This window comes from Natator depressus, chromosome 19, assembly GCF_965152275.1.
Source record: "Natator depressus isolate rNatDep1 chromosome 19, rNatDep2.hap1, whole genome shotgun sequence".
Taxonomy (NCBI): Eukaryota; Metazoa; Chordata; order Testudines; family Cheloniidae; genus Natator; species Natator depressus.
In genome coordinates, this window is record NC_134252.1 from 19,317,484 (window position 1) to 19,340,207 (window position 22,724).

Below are 22,724 nucleotides of genomic sequence, written 5' to 3' on the forward strand. Positions count from 1 at the left end.
ATGAACTTCATCAGGCCCTGCTGACATGAATATATCTAACTTATCTAAATATTTTTTAACCGGTTCTTTCCCTATTTTGGCTGGCATTCCTTCCCCCTTATTGTTAATATTAATTATGTTGAGTATCTGGGTTACCATTAATCTTTTTAGTGATGACTGAAGCAAAATTGGCAATAAACACCTCAGATTTCTTGATATCAACAGTTATTAGCTCTCCTTCCACACTAAATAGAGGACCTTCACTTTCCTTCGTCTTTCTCCTTTTCCTAATGTATGTAAAAACAAAAACAAAAAAACCCAACCACCTCCTCTTATTGCCTTTTTTATGTACATTGCATAGGGACTCAGAAGAGTGCTCTAGAAGAGGATGACGACTTTGGAAAGGTCAAGGTCATAGGACAGGGATCAATCCAAAGTTGCAAAGTTTTCCTGTTTACTCTCTGCTGTTAACTTATTTTTCTTTCTTGTTATGCACACTATGAGAAGACCTTGATGACTTATGACTTTTCTTCAAAACTGTTGCACTTTCTTACAAACTGGGGCCACTTTTCCAGAATTAGGGGGGAAAAAAACCACACATTTAAAAATTTTTCCTCTTGCATTTGAGGAACTTTCTGACAACCACAGTGGGTGGTAAGTTCCTACCAAAGCAAACTTTTCAGAGAGGGCCCCGTGAAAAGGGGTTGGGGAGGAGGATGGGAAGAGCTCCTGGCACTATATTTCACTACGGTAGCTGAGACTACCAACAATCCAGGAGCTGGGTGGGAGAAAAAAATATTCTAACCTGTTGTGGGATGTCAAAGATGGCAGTTTTCTTCACCATGGGTGAAATGGATTAAGAGGCATGCCAAATAATCTTGGCATGTACCAGTAGCTTCTCATTTACTGATAAAGCAATTCTGCATTTGTGATGGGGCTCCTAAAATATCGATGAGTCTTTCTTGACACTTATCAGTCCAAAGTATCTACCACACTGAACAGCAGCTACTGAAAATACTTAAGCGGAAATGAAGTATTCTCTTCTGTAGAGGTTGAAGGATGAGCTGTACCCTAAAGGAAAAGAAGTACTTGTGGCACCTTAGAGACTAACAAATTTATTTGAGCATAAGCTTTTGTGAGCTACAGCTCACTTCATCGGATACTGTAGCTCACGAAAGCTTATGCTCACATAAATTTGTTAGTCTCTAAGGTGCCACAAGTACTCCTTTTCTTTTTGCGAAAACAGACTAACATGGCTGCTACTCTGAAACCTGTCCTAAAGGAAAAAGGCATCCTCAAGATTACTATCGCCCCTCTCATCAGTATCTATTTCCAGCAACCTCTTCCCTAACCCACAGGAGTGGGGGGACAAGTCTAGGAGAAAAGCATAAGACTAATTATAGGAAGTGGAGGAGCAACATTGCCCTGGTTTCTTGATTATCCTCTTAACCCTGACTCCCTAAACTGAGGAAGAGGAGGGCACGAGAGCTAATAAACTATGGAACATAATCAAACTGGTAATTGTGGGAACTTGAACAGATTAAACTCCACAGAGTACGAGAAAAGCCAGAGGGAAGGTTTTTAAAGTTCTATGAATAAGATGGGGAGCCTATTTTCTGAGATTTGGAAAACTATAAAGTTTCCCATAACTTCATCTGTGATGGATTTGGAGGTGTGCCCTAAAGGTATTAAATCTAAGCTTCTCTTCAGGAAAAGATTGATAGGACGTAATGAATCTGTCTAAAATCTAAATGAGAGAAGTGACAGGGACTGCTCACTGGTTCCCACACCAGGTGCTGATGAAGTAGGACAGACACAGTTTGGATCCAAGGACTACTCTGGAATTAATGGAATCAAGGGAACCACCTCAGTTCTCAAGTCTAGATCTAATGCACCTCAGTTTCAAGGCCTTCAGACTCATTCACGATTACTCCTGGTGCTACTTACAAGATGATTTCAAATATAAGCTGAGGGAGCATTCTGTCGCCTGGTCAGAGGTCCTGTAGTGTCACAATGTATTGAGCCAGGAGGATGTCAATGACTTGATCTAAAGAGCACTCAGGCTGCTTCACAAGTATTTGGATTCTACAGAGGAGCAAAACTGGAGGAATCCAATTCCTAGGTCCAACCAGGGAGCACCAAGGGACAAATCACTCATCAAGCTGAAAGAGCCAATCTGGCATAAATGGAGCCATATTCAGGCAGGTGAGCCTCTCGCAACCTCTGCAAGTTTCTTTCATATTTATCAATCACTGACATTTTGGCCTTACAGGAAACAAATCTCTTCGAACATGAACTTTTTCTTTCCAGACTGCCATCTCAACATGCACAGTAGTTGGATGCTTGTTTTCGACAGTGTCCAACAGTGCCAAAGCGGAACTGTGATCTAAAACTGGACTAATTCCCCAACACATTTATGTTGTGACAGGAGCTCATGCGGTCCCATTATCACTTTCCAGAAGGCTCTAACACAGGGAACATGCACGTGAACATTTCAGAGCAGTTTCACACAGGCAGTTCTTCAAAAGTGTACCTGACACAATTTCACATAATCAGGTTGTCGTTCAGATTTTAAAGACAAAAGTTTGTAGACTGAAACCCTTGTATTTATGGCTTTCCTTACCTTGCAGAGAGCAGTAAGATCTCGGTGTTTGCTTTTCACAAGGAACTCTGCAGTAATATCCCGAGGTGGTTTTACTTCAGATGCCTCCTTATACTGCTGATGGAGCTCTTTAATCTTCTCTTTTAAATTCACCATCTGGGAAGAGGGAAGGGGAAAAAAGGGAGATTTTGTAACATTTACAGTGAAAATAAGAATTCTGCCTCAAAAACAGACACACCACTGGTGGCACTTCCCCCCTTATTATAAGGGATGTTGCTTATGTCAAATTGCACCTCACAGGGCACTACAGTAAGAACCATCAATCCTACATTTCTAGAGATTTTCTGACTAACGTGCACAGTATAAGCTATTACTGTCCTCTGGCAAAGCATACAGAGTGGAACCGTTGAGGGTAGGAAAGATGCCAGAACTCTATGCGCTCTCTCTAGAGGGATAGCAGCATCACCTGTAACAGTTAATCTGCACTAAATCTTCAAGTGTTTCAATGCTGTATGTTTCTAAATGACTAAACATCTTTTTATTTACCTTAAGATATTTAAGGTGACTTTGTAAACAATTGTAAATTAATCCCATCACAAACCATAATCTGCAATAAGCATTTCCAACAGAAGTGGTTATTACAGTGATGCTTTCTTGAAAGAGCTGGTTTGCTTTTACATATTGCTTTGCACTGTCTCCATCCTCTCCACTCCATAAGTATTCACAGTCTTGTCCATGTGTGTTAGCTATTGGCACAATCATTGTTGTACCTTCTTCCAGGGGGTCTTGTTTTCTTTATACAGGCTTCTTGTACTCATCTGGAAGGTCCCTATCCCATCCATATTTAAGTCATCCTTAAACAGTCACTTCTGCCATGATGGTTACAGTGAATCAAGGTGATGTCTATATAAACTGCCTACTTTCCCTGGCCTCTGCTTACTTGTTTGTCTTTAGACTGTGAGGTTCTCAGAAGAGAAAAAGTGTCCTTCAGTGTTAGGAAAGCCCCAGCTTAATAAAATTACTATAGTTTCCCTGGGGCTTGCCTGGCACAACACAACTTCTCCTTGTGGACCAAAAAAGCATTATTATTCATTTATGAATAGTGTTGCTGCCCTCCTTATTGATAAAATCCAGATAAAATTTTGTTATTTCTCCAGGTCTAGTTCCTTTTCACATAAACATTAAATGTAATGATGGTAATCAGTTTCTGAAAATAACTTTTTCCAGTGCATTTGTAAGAAAAGGAAGTGAAAGGAGAGTACGCATCCATGGGAGAAGGTCTACCTTGTTAAGGAGATCTTTCAGCTCCTCTTGAGTTTTTACTATCTTCTTCCAATGTTCAATCTGTTCATCCTTCACGTGCTTCTCTTGCAATCTAGGGGTGGGGAAAGAAGCCAGAGATTATTTTAACTGGGAATCCTAGTAAGCTGCATGCTTTTCTCATCAACATCTGAGTCATGAGTGTAAAGTAATAAAATAGAACCCAGAAAAGTGTTATTTCAGTAAAGAATGGGGTGTATTCTTCAGCAACTGTACAACTCATGAAAAGAAAGCAGTTGGTTAGCTAGTAGCTAAACATAGGACAACCTACCAAAAGCCAAAGGGTAGAAATTCTTACTTGCAGGAAATGTTTCCAGACAAACAGGATTCAAATATGTGGACTTCATGCTGCATCACACCTTTGTGCTATGTCAAATATCCATTTATTTTATTAATTACTAGATCACTAATAGAAGAGGAATTTTCAAGGCAGATACTGGTTAAGGTAATATTCCTCATCCTGTGTCTACAAAGCAGTACTAAAAATGTGGAAAGGGTGTGCACACAAATGCTGGACACAATATGAGCCAAGTGGCTGCAAGAAACCAAGATTTATCAAGAAGTCATCATGACTATGTACTTTAAGAAAATCCAAACAAAATCCTTACGGGGGAAGACTCATGTAATCGCCATGCCCAATTCCAATATTGACCGGGAGGAAAATCAAGAAAGAGAAAACACAGCAATGGAGAAAGGATAGAAGAATGGATATTAAGAGGAAAGATAGTGCAAATACCAATGTAGCTAACAGCCAAGCAGGCGATATTGGCAAAAGAATGACTGTGCCTAATCAGGTGAGGAATCTGGACAAAACCAAGCAGAAACAATTAAGATGATACCAATGCAAGGAGCCTGGGTAACAGAATGGAGAAACTAGAACTACTGGTGCAGGAAGTGAAACTAGATATTATAGGGATAACAGAAACATGGTGGAATAGTCATCGTGACTGTAGTACAGGGATTGAAGGGTATGTGCTGTTAAGGAAACACAGAAATAAAGGTAAAGGTGGTGGAATAGCATTGTATAATAATGATGAGGGAGACTGTAAAGAAATCAGAAGTGATGGAATGGATAAAACACAGTCTGTTTGTATCCAAATCATTTTGGGGAAGAAATCTCCCAGAGGTTCCCCTGGAACAGAGCTTGGTATTGGCTACAGACCCCCAGAATCCAATCTAGATAGGGACAGAGACCTTTTTAAATTAAATAAGTACTACTGGAAATTGTGTGATTATGGGAGACTAACTTCCCAGATATAGACTGGAAGACAAGTACAACTAATAATAGTAGGGCCGAGGTTTTCCAGGATGTGATAGCTGACAGACTTCTTCTCCAAACAGTCGCTGAACCAACAAGTGGTGATGCCATTTTAGGCTTTGTTTACACTGGAAACTGAATGACAAAACTTTTGCCGTTCAGGGGTGTGAAAAAAACAAACACATACACCCCCGAACGACAAAGTTTTGCAGACAAAAAGCACAGATGTGAACAGTGCTTTGTTGGCAGGAGTACTCTCCTGCCGACAAAGCTACTATCACTTGTTGGGAGTGGAAATCTTTTGTTGGCAGCAGAGCTCTCTCCCGCTGACAAACAGCAGCTACATTGCGCACCTTTTAGTGGCACAACTGCAGCAGCACAGCCATGTCGCTAGAAGGTGTCTAGTGTAGACAGAGCCTTAGATTTGGTATTGGTAAGTAGTGAGGAGCTCATAAAATAACTGGCTGTAGGGGACAACCTTGGTTTGAGTGATCGTGAGCTAATTCAGTTTAAACCAAATGGACGGAGAAACAAAAACAGATCTGCAACTATGGTCCTTGATTTCAAAAGGCAAATTTAAAAAAAATTAGGGGAATTAGTTAGGGAAGTGGACTGGACTGAAGAACTTAAGGATCTGAATGTGGAGGTGGCGTGAAGTCAAAGTTACAGGAACTATCCGAAGCCTGCATCCCAACCAAGGGGAAAAAATTCACAGCAAAGAGTTGAAGACCAAAGCTGGATGAGCAAGCATCTCAAACAGGTTATTAAGAGTGTCAAGCAAGAGTTAAAATTTAGCTAACAGCTAAGACAGAAACCGCAGATCAAGCAGAAATGCTTCAGAGGCCCAAGGACAATGGCTTCTGTCAATAATTGATAACTCAGATATTCAAATGTCCACCCAGTAACTCAGCTTATCAGTAAGAAAGGACAATGCTGACCACCCACAGGGCCCCCGGATATCTGTAAGCACTCATCCTTACCCCCCCCACCTCTCCCCCCCCCCCCCCCCCGCAAGGTAGCCATAGATACTTGATGTAATCAGGATGACCTCTATACATATGTACTGTTCCTATTATCATCTTTGTTAAGAGCTCTCTCTTTACTTGTAACAATGTCTGTCTCTGTATGTACAAATAAATGCAAATGAATTAATAAGAAAATGTATATAACTGGCCATTGTGGCACCATATTTTTGAAGCTGTTTACCAGTCTTCCCGGTGCCGTGAATAAATCCTCCTTCAGTATTGTCTGTGCTTGCCTGATTCTTGGGGAAAAAAATCTTTTTGCCTTTGGCGCAGTGAGCAGGATGTGATTGAGAATCCTCTGAGCGTTTCTCACAACCAGGGATAGAGGTGAGGACCCTTTTACTTACCACCTCTAGAGTGCACCTTGGTTTGGGACTCCCCAAGACACCCCTTCACACCCCTTCTTAATACGAACCACATATAGGATGCACAGACAAGAGGACTGAAAGGGACTGTGTTTGTGGCCAAGTTTTTGGGGTGCAGGGATCGCTGGAGGAGAAGGCTGCGTTGCCAGATACTGAGCACCAGGGCGTGTGCTGCAGCAGACTGAGTACAAGGGTGTGCTCAGTCGGTCTCCCCTGAAGCACCACTTAAGTGGGATACAATGTCGTATAAGTTGCCCCCAGAATGCATCAACGATTCCCTCTATGGGACGGGAACTCATTGGCGTGCCCCAGGGTGCACCAACGATACCCTCTGCAGGAGGGAGGCTCATTGACTGGCCCCGGGGAACATCAATGATGCCCTCTACGGGAGGGAGACTGTGTCCAGTTTTGGGCCCCACACTACAAGAAGGATGTGGATAAATTGGAGAGAGTCCAGCGAAGGGCAACAAAAATGATTAGGGGTCTAGAGCACATGACTTATGAAGAGAGGCTGAGGGAGCTGGGATTGTTTAGTCTGCAGAAGAGAAGAATGAGGGGGGATTTGATAGCTGCTTTCAACTACCTGAAAGGGGGTTCCAAAGAGGATGGCTCTAGACTGTTCTCAATGGTAGCAGATGACAGAACGAGGAGTAATGGTCTCAAGTTGCAATGGGGGAGGTTTAGATTGGATATTAGGAAAAACTTTTTCACTAAGAGGGTGGTGAAACACTGGAATGCGTTACCTAGGGAGGTGGTAGAATCTCCTTCCTTAGAGGTTTTTAAGGTCAGGCTTGACAAAGCCCTGGCTGGGATGATTTAACTGGGAATTGGTCCTGCTTCAAGCAGGGGGTTGGACTAGATGACCTTCTGGGGTCCCTTCCAACCCTGATATTCTATGATTCTATGATTTTATAAAAGGGAAACTGAAAAGGTTCAAAAAACAATGGCAAAAAATGGATGAAATGAGGGTATGAGTATGATGGACAGCGTGTTGTGGTGGTCTGGTCAAACAAAAGGAAAATTAAAGAAGGGGATTGTAATAATGTATTGCAAATATGAAAGGAAATTACAAGAGTTGGAAATACTCCAAAAGGCTCTTACAGCGGAGCTGAATCAAAAGGCAGATTTCAAACGCAAGCTAAGTGAGCCTGAAGCAGAAAACAAGGTTCTAAGAGCAAAACTGAAAGAAACCAGCTCCTCTGCACACCATATTGTTGCTAGCATACAACAAAAGGGTAATTTCACTGACATTGGTTTAGGCGGCGATACTGATAAAGACCAAAATAAAATTAATTAAAAACACCTTGAAAAACAAATTCAGAATTGGAACCTAGCACACACGGGGGAAGATCGAGATAACTGGCCCCCTCCTCTGCCTCCTCCACCTTTTAACCCAGAATTAAGTGCCAGTGCTCCCTTGGCCCCTCTCGTAATGACCACTTGGTGGTCAGGGACAGGTGAAAACAGAGTGGCCCATAATACTTATAAGTACACTCCTCTCAGCACAGAGGAAATGAGGGGCTTACTGAAAGATCTCACTGATCTAAAGTGCAAAGACCAAAATTTAATATTCTTTAAAAAAAAAAAAGCCAAATGGTTACCACCTATACGTAACATCCCAGGACCTTTATATCTTAAAAGTTAAATGCCCTGATCTATCATGGGCCAAGCTCCCTATAAAAGGATGTCTGGGCCTCTGTTAAATTTGAATCTGAAAATAATATGACCTGCGCTTCCACTGAGTTTAAGGAAGCCGTCCAAGAAGCCTTGGGGAACAGAGCCGGTAACTGGGGACTAATCGTGGGCTGCGTACAAGGCAAGAACGAGCCTGCGGCTCAATATTATAAAAAAAAAAAAAAAAGAAAAAGAAAAAGAAAAATCTATTCCAGCAATGCAGGCATTGCAAACCCCAAAAAATCCTAATCAGCTGTTTCTAAAAATACGTTAAAAAATGGTTTTAACTCCCACCTGCAAAAAACCCTTCATTTAGGAGTGAACCCAGGCTCTAATTATAAATCCATCTGTATGTGGGCCTCTAAATGCAAAGCCAAACAAGCTAAAAAAATAAAAAGCAAGTCTGCTCGCTGTGCTGCGGTAACAGCAAAAAATAATGTAATTTGCTATAAAAGGACAGTTACCTTTTCCATAACTGGTGCTCTTCGAGATGTGTTGCTCATGTATACTTCACAATAGGTGTACGTGCTCGCCACATGCACCGGTACCGGAAGTTTTTCCCCTAGCAGTACCTGTTGGGGGGGGAAGGAGGGCGTGCCCACAGCAACTCCTGGAGTGGCACCTGTCTGGCGCAGTATAAGAGGAGCTGCGCACTGCCCCCACCCTCAGTTCCTTCTTGCCAGAAAACTCTGACAGAGGGAAAGGACGGTGGGATGTGGAATAGACATGAGCAACATATCTCAAAGAACACCAGTTACGGAAAAAGTAATTGTCTTTTCTTCTTCAAGTGATTGCTCATGTGTATTCCACAATAGGTGATTCCAAGCTATATCTGATGGAGGTGGGTAGAAGTTCACAAGTTCCCAGGACAGAGGACAGACCTGCCGAACCCAGCATCATCCCTGGTTTGGGGGATGATCGCTTAGTGGGAGGTGAACGTGTGAACCGAAGACCACGTGGTAGTCCTACAAATGTCCTGGATGGGGACGTGGGCCACGAAGGCAGCCGACGAAGCCTGCGCCTGAGTCAAGTGTGCCCTCACAGTGGGTGGTGGGGGGACACCCGTCAGCTCATAACAGGAGCGGATGCATGAAGTGATCTGACTGGAAAGCCGCTGAGTGGAAATCAGCTGGCCCCTTGTGTGCTCAGCTGAGGTGATGAACACTTGCAAGGACTTTCTGAACGGCTTGGTCCGCTCGAGGTAGAAAGCCAGAGCCCACCGCACACTGAGCATGTGGAGACAGTGCTCCTCACTGGACGCGTGAGGCTTGGGGCAGAGGACCAGTAGAAAAATGTCCTGACCCACGTGGTAGGCAGAGACCACCTTTGGGAGGAACGCGGGGTGTGGGAGGAGCTGGACCTTGTCCTTATTAAGGACCGTGTACAGCAGCTCGGAGGTCAGGGCCCTGAGCTCTGAGACTCGCCTGGCCAACGTGATTGCAACCAGGAAGGCCATCTTCCACGAGAGGTGAGACCAGGACCACATGGCCAGTGGTTCAAACGGGGGCCCCGTGAGACGAGCCAACACCAGGTTTAGGTCCCACTGTGGGACCAGGGCTCTAGAATATGGAAAAAGACTATCCAAACCCTTAAGGAACCGGCCAGTCATAGCATGAGAAAATACCGTGCACCAGCGGATGGAAGGCCGATATGGTTGCCAGGTGCACCTTGACTGACGAGGGCGCCAGGCCCTGGGCCCTCAGGTGGAGGAGGTAATCAAGGATAACCTGGATCAGGGTGGCCACCAGGGAGACGCCCTGGTCCTCTGCCCACCTCAAGAAACGGGACCATTTCGCCAAATAAGCGCAGCAAGTGGAGGGCTGTCTACATTCCAAGAGGACGTGCTGAATCATAGAATCATAGAATATCAGGGTTGGAAGGGACCTCAGGAGGCCAGCTAGTCCAACCCCCTGCTCAAAGCAGGACCAATCCCCAACTAAATCATCCCAGCCAGGGCTTTGTCAAGCCTGACCTTAAAAACTTCTAAGGAAGGAGATTCCACTACCTCCCTAGGTAACGCATTCCAGTGTTTCACCACCCTCCTAGTGAAAAAGTTTTTCCTAATATCCAACCTAAACGCTGAACCCGTTCTGAACACGTCCTTTCCTCTCCACCTAAACACTGAGCAGCCACACTGTGAGGTGAAGCGTTGCTAGGTTGGGATGGAGGAGGCGGCCCTGGTCCTGAGACAACAGGTCCGGGTGGAGCAGCAACGGCCATGGCGGAGCTACTGCAAAGCCCGTACCAATGATGGTCCCGTACCATTGTTGCCTGGACCACGCCAGGGCAATCAGGAGGACCCGGACCTTGTCCGTTATCTTCTCCAGGACCCTGCTGATTACAGGGAACGGGGGAAAGGTGTAGAGAAGCCGGCCTGACCAGGACAGGATAAAGGCATTGGAGATAGCGCCCCTCGCCAGGCCGCCCCTGGAGCAGAACCGGGGGCATCGCCGGTTCTGCCAAGTCACGAATAGGTCCACCTGGGAAGTTCCCCACCTTCAGAAGAGCCGGTGGGCCACTTCCGGGTGGAAGGACCACTCGTGTTGCGAGGAAAAGTCCCTGCTCAAGCGATCCGCTCTCTCGTTCTGGGCACCAGGTAGGTGGAAGGCCTTCAGGTGGATATCCTGGGCTGTACAGAAGTCCCACAGCCTAAGGGCTTCGTGGCAGAGGATCGGGCCCCGCCTTGCCTGCTGATATAGAACATTGAGGCCTTGTTTTCCGTGAGGACCCGGACTACCTGGCCCTCCAGGTGCGAGCGGGGGTGGTCAACCCCAGAGTGCGGCATGGTGAAGACCTTGTCATCCTGTCCGTGGCCTGGGAGAACTGCGAGAAAACCAAAGCTGGAGGGGCATGCCGACATGTGACCCAAGAGTTGCAGGCAAACCCTGGCTCTTGTCACTGGGAACCTTGTGACTGAGTCGATGAGACCTTTCAGGGTCTCGAATCTGTCTGGTAGGAGAGAGGCCCTGGCCGACACTGCGTCCAGGAGCACCCCGATAAACTCTATGCGTTGGACTGGGATTAATGTGGACTGGGTGCTGTTTACCAACAGGCCTAAGGTGGTGCATGTGGACTGAAGGAGCACCGTGTGATCCCTCACCTGCGACCGGGAGGTGCTCTTGACAAGCCAATCGTCCAGATAGGGAAATCTGGACCCCCCGCTGTAGGCCACTACCACCGACATGCATTTTGTAAACAACCTGGGGGCAGTGGACAGACCAAACAGGAGGACCGTGAATTGGTAATGATTCTGTCCCACCACGGAACGGAGGAAGAGCCTGTGCCCCTCAAATATGTGGATGTGGAAGTACGCATCCTGTAGATCGAGGGAAGTGTACCAGTCCCCGGGATCCAGGGAGGGGATGATGGAGGCCAGGGAGACCATGAGGAACTTGAGTTTCACCATGTACTGGTTCAGACCTTGCAGGTCCAGGATGGGCCTGAGCCCCCCTTTGGCCTTTGGGATAAGGAAATAACGGGAGTAATACCCCTTGCCCATGAACTCCTCGGGCACCGCCTCTAACACTCCTAGTCCTAGGAGCCACCCCACCTCCTGCTTAAGCAGAGGTTCGCGCGAGGGGTCCCCCAAGAGGGACGGGGGCAGGGCAGGGAGGAAATAAACTGGAGGGTGTAACCCTGGGAGATGGTGTTGAGAGCCCATCGGTCCAAGGTTAGACGCAACCATTCCGGGAGGAAAGCACACAACCGATTGGAGAAGGGGAGCTTTATTGGATCTCTGGTGAGGACTGGCAGGGTGCCCCCGAGCGTCCCATCAAAAACGCCTTTTCCCCACCTGCTTGCACTTGGAGGACCCAGGCTGGGGGGTAGGCCGAGACTGCCTCTGAGGGCTTCTCCTAGAGTCCCGCTGCTTCTTATCGGTGGCCTCATACTTCGGGAGGGCGGCCTGGGCAGGAGTCTGCTGCAGCTTGAACTTAGGTTTTCCGGAGCCGGGACATAGAGGCCCAGAGTCTGGAGGGTCGTGTAGGAGTCTTTCATGCCATGCAGCCTTGTATCTGTCCCTGCCACAAACAGAGCTTTCCCATCAAACGGGAGATCCTGCATGGATCCTGCATGCCTCACTGGACAGCCCAGAGAGCAGGAGCCATGACGCCTGTCTCATGCACACCACGGAGGCCGCGGCATCCAAGGCTGCCTGCAGGGGCGCCCTAGTGGCCGCTGCCCCTTCCTCCACTAGCGCTTTGAACTCCCTCCTATCGCGCTCCTGGAGGGAGTCCTCATACTTGGGCAGGGAGCCCCACAGATTGAATTCGTACCTGCCCAGGAGAGCCTGATGGTTTGCCACAAGTAACTGGAAGCCCGAAGACTAATATATTTTCCTTCCGAAAGAGTCCAGTCTCTGAGAGTCTTTGTTCTTTGGGGTCAAGGCTGGCTGACCCTGCCGTTCCCTGTGGTTGACGGACTCGACCACCAGGGAGTTGGGCGCCGGGTGGGTATACAAGTACTCATGCCCTTTAGTGGGTACAAAGTACTTGCGTTCTGCCTTTTCAGAGATGGGGGTCAACGAGGCTGGTGTTTACCACAGGGCATTTGAAATCTTAGCCACCCCTTCATGGAGAGGCAAGGCCACCCTACCCGGTGCCAATAGGGACAGCACGTTAAACAGGGAGTCTGAGGGCTCCTCCATCTCCTCTGCTTGGAGGTGGAAGCTCGATGCCACCCTCTTTAAGACTACTTGGTGGGCCCTGAAGTCCTCCTGTAGGGTGGAGGGGGGCGGGGCTGCAATCGCCTCCTCCGGGTGGGGCAAGGAGGCCAGTACAGTGCTCTGGGTGTCGTCCAGCACCGGTGGGTCGACCACCTGGTCGGACTCCGAGCACGGTGCCGAGGACATATGTCCCACCGACTCCTTTCTTGGGGGTCTGGAGAGGGAGGCTGACGGTGCCTCCGAAGCTCCGGCCACTGAGCAGGCTCCCACCAGGGGCTGCGCCGGAGGCCACAGTGCCCACTGGTACCATTGGGCCAGCCACAACGCTCGGTGCCACTGCACCTGCTGTGGCACCGTCGGGGCCAGCTGTTCAGGTTGGCTGGCCTGGCCCATCGAGGGACGGCTACGACTGGAGACCAGTTTGGCGTAAGATCCGCTGCTATCACTGGACCGGAAGGAGCAGCGGTGCCGGGATCTACGACGGCCACGGGACCGTGATCTTGACATGGAGGATTGGTACCGACGGTAACAGCTGCTCCCGAACGGCCTTGGTGGACGGACTCGCGCTGGTGAGATGCTGGCAATCGACGCCCGGGGCTGCGATGTCTTGGCGGGGACTTGGAGCGGGAGTCTGAGGGGGAACGGCATCGACAACCATGCCATGACTGACTGCGGTGCCCTCTCCAAGACAAGTATCGTTGGCGACGCCCACTGCGGTACCATCAATATTTGCTCCTTGAGGACGAGCGGTGCCGGGAGTCCCGGACGGATGGAACCCAGCCAGACAGTCTCGTCGACATCGAGGGCAATCCACATGGACTCTGCCCCGAGCACTCACTGGGCGGTGAACGGCGTTGGGAACGTTCCCTCGACTGAGACCGGTACTGGGCTGGAGGCGACTGTAGAGATCCCAGCGGTGGCTTGCCTCTAGAGCATGGGCCCGACATCAGCAGTGCTCCAGGAACTGGCATGGACACAATGTTCCGGGCCGCCTGCAGGGCTTCAGGCGTGGATGGTATCCGGACAGGCCTGTTCCGAAGGGGCCGAGCTACTCCGCTCAACGTGAGTCGGAGGCCTGGGGCCCGGTGGGGGATCAAGGACGGTCTGACATGGGCCTAGCCTCTGTCCCAGACTTTCCTCAGTGCCACTGTGAAGAGGGATTCAGAGTAACAGCCGTGTTAGTCTGTATTCGCAAAAAGAAAATGAGTACTTGTGGCACCTTAGAGACTAACCAATTTATTTGAGCATGAGCTTTCGTGAGCTACAGCTCACTTCATCCGATGAAGTGAGCTGTAGCTCACGAAAGCTCATGCTCAAATAAATTGGTTAGTCTCTAAGGTGCCACAAGTACTCATTTTCTTTTTGTGAAGAGGGAGTCTTCCTGGCCCTCTTGGTGCGCCCCGCGGAGGGGGAGTGGTGCTGATTGATCAATGGCACCGGAGGGTCACCGCGTACCGACGCCACGGTGCCAGGTACCGGTTCGGAGCGGCGTGTCGGAGTCAGCGCCCACTCCATCAGGATGGCCCGGAGCCTAATATCCCTTTCTCTTTTGGTCCGAGGCTTCAACGACTTGCAAATCTTGCACCTTTCGCTGATATGGGTTTCTCCCAAACAGTGCAAACGGTCTGTGTGCGGGTCACTTCTTGGCATAGACCACCTACAAGAGCCACACGACTTAAACCCCGGGGCGCAGGGCATGCCCCGGCCCGGGCTCATTGACTAAACTAACTAAACAACTATCTAGAGGTACTAACACTGAACGAACAAACAGTTCTGGGGACGAGCTACAGCAAAGCTGGAGCCGAGCAGTTCCAACGCACATTCACTGGCGGCAAGAAGGAACTGAGGGTGGAGGGAGCACGCAGCTCCCCTTATACTGCACCAGGCAGGCGCCACTCCAGGGGTCGCTTCCTCCCCCCCCCCCCCCACGGGTACTTCTAGGGGAAAAACTTCCAGCACTGGTGCATGTGGAGAGCACGCACACCTATTGTGGAATACACATGAGCAATCACTCGAAGAAGAACTGTGGGTGTCCCGGACACACCAAAAAAAAACTGCAAACGTAAAGTCCAAAAGCCTCGTCATGGCCAGCCAAATCCCCACAGTACTTCACTGTCCTTCCGACCTGGTCCTGGTCCTGCCCCTACTATCCCCCCTACCTCCCGATGTTTTGTGTGCAGGGAGACTGGGCATTGGGCAGCCAGGTGCCCAAGCCGAATAACCCTGGGTAACCAGCCCCACCCGGTGTCCCAACCAACTGCCAACCCTTACTCGCACCTGAATAAAAAGGAAATGGCCAGGCTTTTAAATGCTATGACCCACTAAGATTCAGCGGCCGCCTTGCCTGTCAGTACTGCTACTGCAAACATAAACCGCTCAAGGCCACACTTACAAGCATAAATAAGAGGCCAGCCATGCACAATTCTTGTGGACACGGGAGCATCTGTTTCCATTACTGATCTCCCCCTCCTCATTACTAAACAGTATATTACTATTTCAGGGATAGGAGGTGCACAACTCACGGCTTACAAAAGCTATCCTATTCTTGTAAAATCTAATCTATTCTTTTGGACTCAGTCTTTTTATGTAGCTCCAAATACAGGGGGGACTATTCTGTGCATAAACGCCCTCTGTGACCTTGCAGCAACTCCTAACCTCGCTCAGAGTACAGTTTCATTTACTAATAAACTTATGTGTACTCATACCATCCCCCTCCGCAATGATATGTCCCTCTTTTCTGTTGCAACTGCCAAATCTGTGGCTCTTACTTGGGGTACATCTAATCCTTTTCAAGACTTAGATTCCAGATTTCCCTCAGTGTGGGCAAAAAATAAGATGCCTTGCGGTTTGGTGCCTGCTCATCTCAGCCCACTCATCCAGGTTACCGGCCAACTCCTCCACCTACCAAGCAATACCCTCTCAAATTTGAGGCCATGAACACAGTAGGTGATATTACTTACTCTCTACTTCAGCAAGGCATACTGGTTCCCTGTTCCTCCCCCACCAACTCCCCCATCTGGCCAATTAAAAAAAACCTAATGGCTCCTGGCACCTTACCATTAATTACCGTACTGTTAACCAACATGCAGACAAACTTGCCCCTGTCGTAGCCGACCCATCAGTGGCCCTCTTGGGCCTTAATCCTTCTTAATGTATATTTATTGTGTTAGACATTGCTAACGGTTTCTGGAGCCTTCCCGTGCATCCACAATCACAGCCCTGGTTTGCATTCACCTTTGGCCCCACTCAGTACAGTTGGGCCTGCCTGCCCCAAGGATTTCACAATGCCCCCACCCTTTTTCATCAAGTTATGGCTAAGGCTCTTTCCTCAATAAATTGGGTTGCTGCCAACTCTGTGTGTTTACAATATGTGAATAATTTACTGCTTGCATCCTCCACGGCCTCTAATCACTTATGTGCCCTCCAACTGCTACTTCATGCCTTGGCAAATGCAAGCCTAAAAGTTAATCCTCAAAAAGCCCACGTAGCTTTACCTACAGTTCAATATCTGGGCTATACGGTCTCCCAGGACCCAAAAGCCCTCACCTCAGACCATCGAATTGCAATTGCTGCAGCCCCATGACCCACAACGGTGTGTAAGCTACTCAAACTAATGGGTCTCCTAAATTTTTGCAGACAATATGTCCCATCTTTTTCCACCCTAGCACAATCTCTTAATGACCTCCTTAGAGGGGCTCAAGCCTCCTCAGACCTCATTTCTTTGTCACCAGAGCATAACCACTGCTTAACTAAACTTAAAATAGCCCTTCTTTCTGCCTCTGCACTTGGGTTCCCACACCCCTCAGTACCATTTAAGCTTCGGACACATGTACACAGGATGGCCAGGCTGTTGCTGTGCTCACTAAAAACCACAGAGACAGGCACCGCCCTGTGGCCTACTTCTCCACTCGTCTTGATTCGGTAGCTCTAGCCTTTAATCACTGTCTCCAAGCTGTGGAGGCAGCTTCTTGGACCGTAACAGTCACAGCCCCTCTAGTCTCTGGGGCCCCTCACACAATCTTTGTGCCACATGCAGTGCATAAATTCCTGAATGGGGGCCAATTTTCAAAAATCACCGCAGCCAGATGGTCCAAGTGGGAATGCACCCTTTTAAGCCCACACATTACAACTGCACACGCTAATCTTTTTAATTCTGCTACCTTAATGCCAACAATAGGGGAACCCCATAAGTGATCTCCTTCTAAAAATACGATGGTCAAGGACCAAGTTGTATCTAAACAACCACTACCTTTTTCTAATTTTGTTTTGTTTGTCAATAAATCCCAATACTATGTTAACGGCCAACCTTACACCAGCTGGGCAATTTGCAATCTGTCAGGTACGTGCCTTCGCTTGGATCCCTTGCCACAATCTTGTTCAGCCCAAGTAGCATAATTAATGGCCCTAATGCAAGCCTGCCTTTTGGCTAAAGGTCACAATGTAACTATTTACACGGACAGCCGCTAAGCTTTCGGGGTGGTTCATAATTACTTAAAGTCCTAGACTAACAGGGGATACCTCACTTCATTTGGTACCCCACTTAAAAATGGGGGGGTATATTGCAAATTTATTGGAAGCAATCCAAAAACCATCTAAAGTGGCTGTAGTTAAAATCAAGGCACATACCAGAAACAATGACCCTCTTTCCCTTGCAAATGCAGCCACAGACGAGGCGGCCAAAAAGGCTGCCACAATGCCTCAGGACAAGTATCAAGTAGCAGCCACCCAAATTTCTGACTTGAAACAAATTTCTTTACCTGAATTGCAAGAACAACGTCCTAAAAAGAAAAAATGGATATGGATTGAGAATGCAAAATTGACAAAAACAATACCTGGGTTACAAAGGACCAACAGTTTGTGGCTTCAAGAGCAATTATATCTCACCTTTGTGATCTCTACCACCTGCCAACACATCCAAACCCAAAAGCTATGCTGTACCACATAAAGGGAAAGTGGTGGTGGCCCCAAATGACAGCGGACATACATGACTATGCCTTGTATGCGCTAAATGTAATGAAGGCAAAAAGCTTAAAATAGCCATGAGGCATCAACCTCAACCCACGAGCCCTATGCAAAAAATTCAAATTGATTTTATAGGTCCCTTGCTACCTACCAAAGAAAAAAAAATATTGCTTGGTTCTAATTAATCACTTTACTTGATGGATTGAAGCCTTCCCCACCTCTAAGAATGATGCAGGAACAGTGGCCAATGGCCAACGAATTTTGCCCCCAATGGGGCCTACCCTGTTCAATAGACTCAGCTCAAGGAACGCATTTTACAGGACGAATCATGAAGGAGGTTTGTGCTGCCCTAAGCATCAAACAGAAATTCCACTGTCCATACCGCCCTGAGAGTTCTGGACTGGTAGAATGAGCAAACCAAACTTTAAAAAAAAAAAACCCCACAAAGGCTTTACTATCTCAAGGAACCAACTGGGTAGCACAAATACCCACTGCCCTTCTTTCTATGAGGGTAAGCCCTAGTGCCAGCACAGGAATTTTGCCCTTCGAACTCATTACTGGAATGACCATGTTGCTGAGTGAAGGATGCGTAGTCCTGGCTTCCCTCCCCCTGGTCTCTGACACTGTACGGGAATATATCAAACATTTAAATTAAGTCTTACAACCCCTAAAACTAACTGTCCGAGATCGACAAGCAGCCCAGGACCCTCCAGAAACCCCGTCTTGGGCGGACATACAGGAGGGAGATCACGTTATGGTAAGGACACATAACCCCAGGGTACTTCAGCCAAAATACTCTGGCCCGCACATGGTATTGGCCCATACAAATACCTCGGTGAAAGTGCAAGGAATCTCAACATGGGTCCATAAAACCAGAATTAAAATGTATAAATGAATTCATTCTGTTTATATTGTATCCTTTTAGGTAACAAATGTGGCTCCCCATGTTCATCTTCCTGGCAAACATACCTGACGCAGCCTCCTGGGACCCGCCCTTGGTACACGTTACACAAAATACCTGTTTAAAAGCTGGTCAGTATGTGCAACTCCCTGCAGGAGGCAGCGGCAAATGGGTAAAGAAACCAGACACTTGGCTTACCCCCAGACCGGACCACCTGGGACCTATCATGGTTACAAGCTCGCCCCCATAAGGATCCTGGGCCCAAGGTCCCAATCCAACTACCACAGCCTGGGAGGAGCCTTCGGCTCCCTCCCTGCATCTCACCAAATATGGACTGTAAATGGGTATTTAGCCTCGTGGGATGTGCGCCCACACATATAGGGCCTCCAATTCCAGGGTGCCCAACCATAAAATGTTGGGAAAAGAAAAGAATCATAGACTTTAAGGTCAGAAGGGACCATTATGATAGTCTAGTCTGACCTCCTGCACAACGCAGGCCACAGAAGCTCACCCTCCCACTCCTGGAACAAACCCCTAACCTATGTCTGAGCTACTGAAGTTGTCAAATCATGGTTTGAAGACTTTGAGGTGCAGAGAATCCTCCAGCAAGTGACCCATGCCCCACGCTGCAGAGGAAGGCGAAAAACCCCAGGGCCTCTGCCAATCTGCCCTGGAGGAAAATTCCTTCCCGACCCCAAATATGGCGATCAGCTAAACCCTGAGCATGTGGGCCAGACTCACCAGCCAGACACCCAGGAAATAATTCTCTGTAGTAACTCAGATGTCACCCCATCTAACATCCCATCATAGGCCATTGGGCATATCTATTGCTAATAGTCGAAGATAAATTAACTACCAAAATTAGGCTATCCCATCATATCATCCCCTCCATAAACTTATCAAGCTTAGTGTGACAGACTGCCAATTTAAGGGCACTCCACTAAAACAAACTATTCTATTTCAAGGGCCTCGGATGGATCGGTTAAAATTCACAACATTTATGAGGCTAATAGGTTGGGAGAGTATCGATGTGAATGTGTGTGGGAGAACTGGGTAGTTTTCAGGAATAGGACAGTGTTTGTAAATGCAGGACATTCCTCCTCTGCTGTGGGAACCTAGGATGGAGGGACACTACTGTCAGGAACAGTGTGTGCACCCGGTTGAATGTTTGCATTTTACTAATATACATTGTTACAGTCTAAACACTTGTGGATTCTCCCTGCCTACTGTCTGTCCGACATTGGATTCTACCCCCCTGGACGGCATTATTCAAGTAGGCCCCAAAACAAAACACTTTTGCATAATTCTTATGGTTTCCGTTCAAGTTAAATATGATTTGTCCAGTTTTTCGGCCCCTTGTAGAATGTATCTTCAGACCTCCCCAGCTCCCTGCGATGGCTTCAGGGCCAGCTATAGGTTCTAATGCACCAATATATTATTCAAGCCCGTACAGCCAAAAGACAAAAACGCAGCATGTTAGGTGACATTGGAGGATTTTTTGAAAGCTCCAGTTCCATACTAAATACTCTTAATTTGAATTTTGAAAAGTCATACAATTCTTGGGTCAAAGGCCAAACCACCCAAGCCCTTAAGCATACTAAGACCGGGTTATCTTATACTCTAACTGCAATTAATGTAGTCATAAAGGATTTCTACAAAATCATTAAAAAAAACCTCAAATGCTATAGTCAACCTGGCTAAGTCACAAGCTAAAGGTCATGCTTGTGATATGCTAGCTCGTGATCTGTTTAACACTGCAAAAGAAGACATGTTAAATGTATGCCTGGGTTTTCCCCCGTCCCATACCCTTTCCTCCCCTACCCTTGCCCACATTGCAGGCATTTCTACTCAACTAACAGTAGCCTCTTTACTTCCTCCAGACTCACCCTTCTCCTTTAATTTCCTTTGTGTACACTTCTGTTATCCCTACCTATGTGTTTCCTTCTTCTTTCCATTTTAAGTCTATTAAATATGTAACTAACGATATAGTGTACAAAGTAGGGCTATCCGAATATCTGGCACCATCCCCCGGTGACGCTACACTGATGACAACCTTAAACTGTTGTACAGAAATGGACAGTTACATTGTGTGTTCCTGTTCTACCTTTCGTCCTTTAACCTTGTCCTCTTCTGTGGTTGTGGATGTCCTTCCTCTTGCAGATGGTGAAATTGCTGTACAAGTATCCGCTACTCAGTGGTGTTTCATCACCGCTGCATCTTGTTACATGTACGGACCACCACAGTGCCAGACATGTGCCTGCAAATTACTGACCCATTTACCCTAGGTGATGTAGGTGGGTAGAAAGTTGGCTAGATTGTCGGGCTCAACGGGTAGTGATCAATGGCTCCATGTCTAGTTGGCAGCCGGTATCAAGTGAAGTGCCCCAAGGGTCGGTCCTGGGGCCGGTTTTGTTCAATATCTTCATAAATGATCTGGAGGATGGTGTGGATTGCACTCTCAGCAAATTTGCGGATGATACTAAACTGGGAGGAGTGGTAGATACGCTGGAGGGCAGGGATAGGATACAGAGGGACCTAGACAAATTGGAGGATTGGGCCAAAAGAAATCTGATGAGGTTCAACAAGTGCAGGGTCCTGCACTTAGGACGGAAGAATCCAATGCACCGCTACAGACTAGGGACCGAATGGCTAGGCAGCAGTTCTGCGGAAAAGGACCTAGGGGTGACAGTGGATGAGAAGCTGGATATGAGTCAACAGTGTGCCCTTGTTGCCAAGAAGGTCAATGGCATTTTGGGATGTATAAGTAGGGGCACAGCCAGCAGATCGAGGGACGTGATCGTTCCCCTCTATTCGACATTGGTGAGGCCTCATCTGGAGTACTGTGTCCAGTTTTGGGCCCCACACTACAAGAAGGATGTGGATAAATTGGAGAGAGTCCAGCGAAGGGCAACAAAAATGATTAGGGGTCTGGAACACGACTTATGAGGAGAGGCTGAGGGAACTGGGATTGTTTAGTCTGCAGAAGAGAAGAATGAGGGGGGATTGGATAGCTGCTTTCAACTACCTGAGAGGTGGTTCCAAAGAGGATGGTTCTAGACTATTCTCAGTGGTAGAAGATGACAGCACAAGCAGTAATGGTCTCAAGTTGCAGTGGGGGAGGTTTAGGTTGGATATTAGGAAAAACTTTTTCACTAGGAGGGTGGTGAAACACTGGAATGCGTTACCTAGGGAGGTGGTAGAATCTCCTTCCCTAGAAGTTTTTAAGGTCAGGCTTGACAAAGCTCTGGCTGGGATGATTTAATTGGGGATTGGTCCTGCTTTGAGCAGGGGGTTGGACTAGATGACCTCCTGAGGTCCCTTCCAACCCTGATATTCTATGATTCTATGTGCACCTCCCTGACTGTGTGTTCACTGGAATGACAACGGCTCCTCGGTGGTATAACTACCTATACCTGGACAATATACTGGTTCAGCTGGCCAAGGGCTACTTCTCAAAGTAGTCCTGGCTGCTGCGTCTACCACCGTTCATAACCACGTCACCAAAGTCACACTGAAGTCCAGCTCTCCAATCAAACCATCACCTGACTAAAAAATCCTGTTCATAATGCATCCTACAGCCCCATCTCCCAGTGGGCCACTGTCCAAACAACAGCTGCTGCTGCTCCTATATTTGTGTTACTAACCTCTCGTCATGTGTGGGTACTTTGGACACACACTTAAAAATCTTATTATGTTTCCTACCTTTACCCCCTTCCCCCAATTCCCCTCTCCCTCCCCCCTTGGGCAACCCTAAAACAGATCATGTATATCCAAGTATTAACTTTATCTCACCTAAAAGTTTGATATGTCAACAGGAGGGAATTGTCAAGCAAGAGTTAAAATTTAGCTAACAGCTAAGGCAGAAACCACAGATCAAGCAGAAATGCTTCAGAGGCCCAAGGACAATGGCTTCTGTCAATACATGATAACTCAGATATTCAAATGTCCACCCAGTAACTCAGTTTATCGGTAAGG

General features: G+C 47.5%; 1 protein-coding gene across 4 annotated transcripts in view; it reads right to left on the reverse strand.

Annotated features, from left to right (window-relative positions):
• The window catches only part of KDM1A (lysine demethylase 1A), a 167,639-nt gene that overhangs the window by 68,577 nt on the left and 76,338 nt on the right, over positions 1-22,724 (reverse strand). For all 4 annotated transcript variants that reach the window (XM_074934529.1, XM_074934528.1, XM_074934531.1 and 1 more), the window contains 2 exons: positions 3,866-3,956; positions 2,603-2,737 (listed from right to left, as the gene is read on the reverse strand). In XM_074934529.1, the coding sequence (XP_074790630.1) occupies positions 2,603-2,737; positions 3,866-3,956 (226 nt within the window). The remainder of the gene's footprint in view (positions 1-2,602; positions 2,738-3,865; positions 3,957-22,724) is intronic.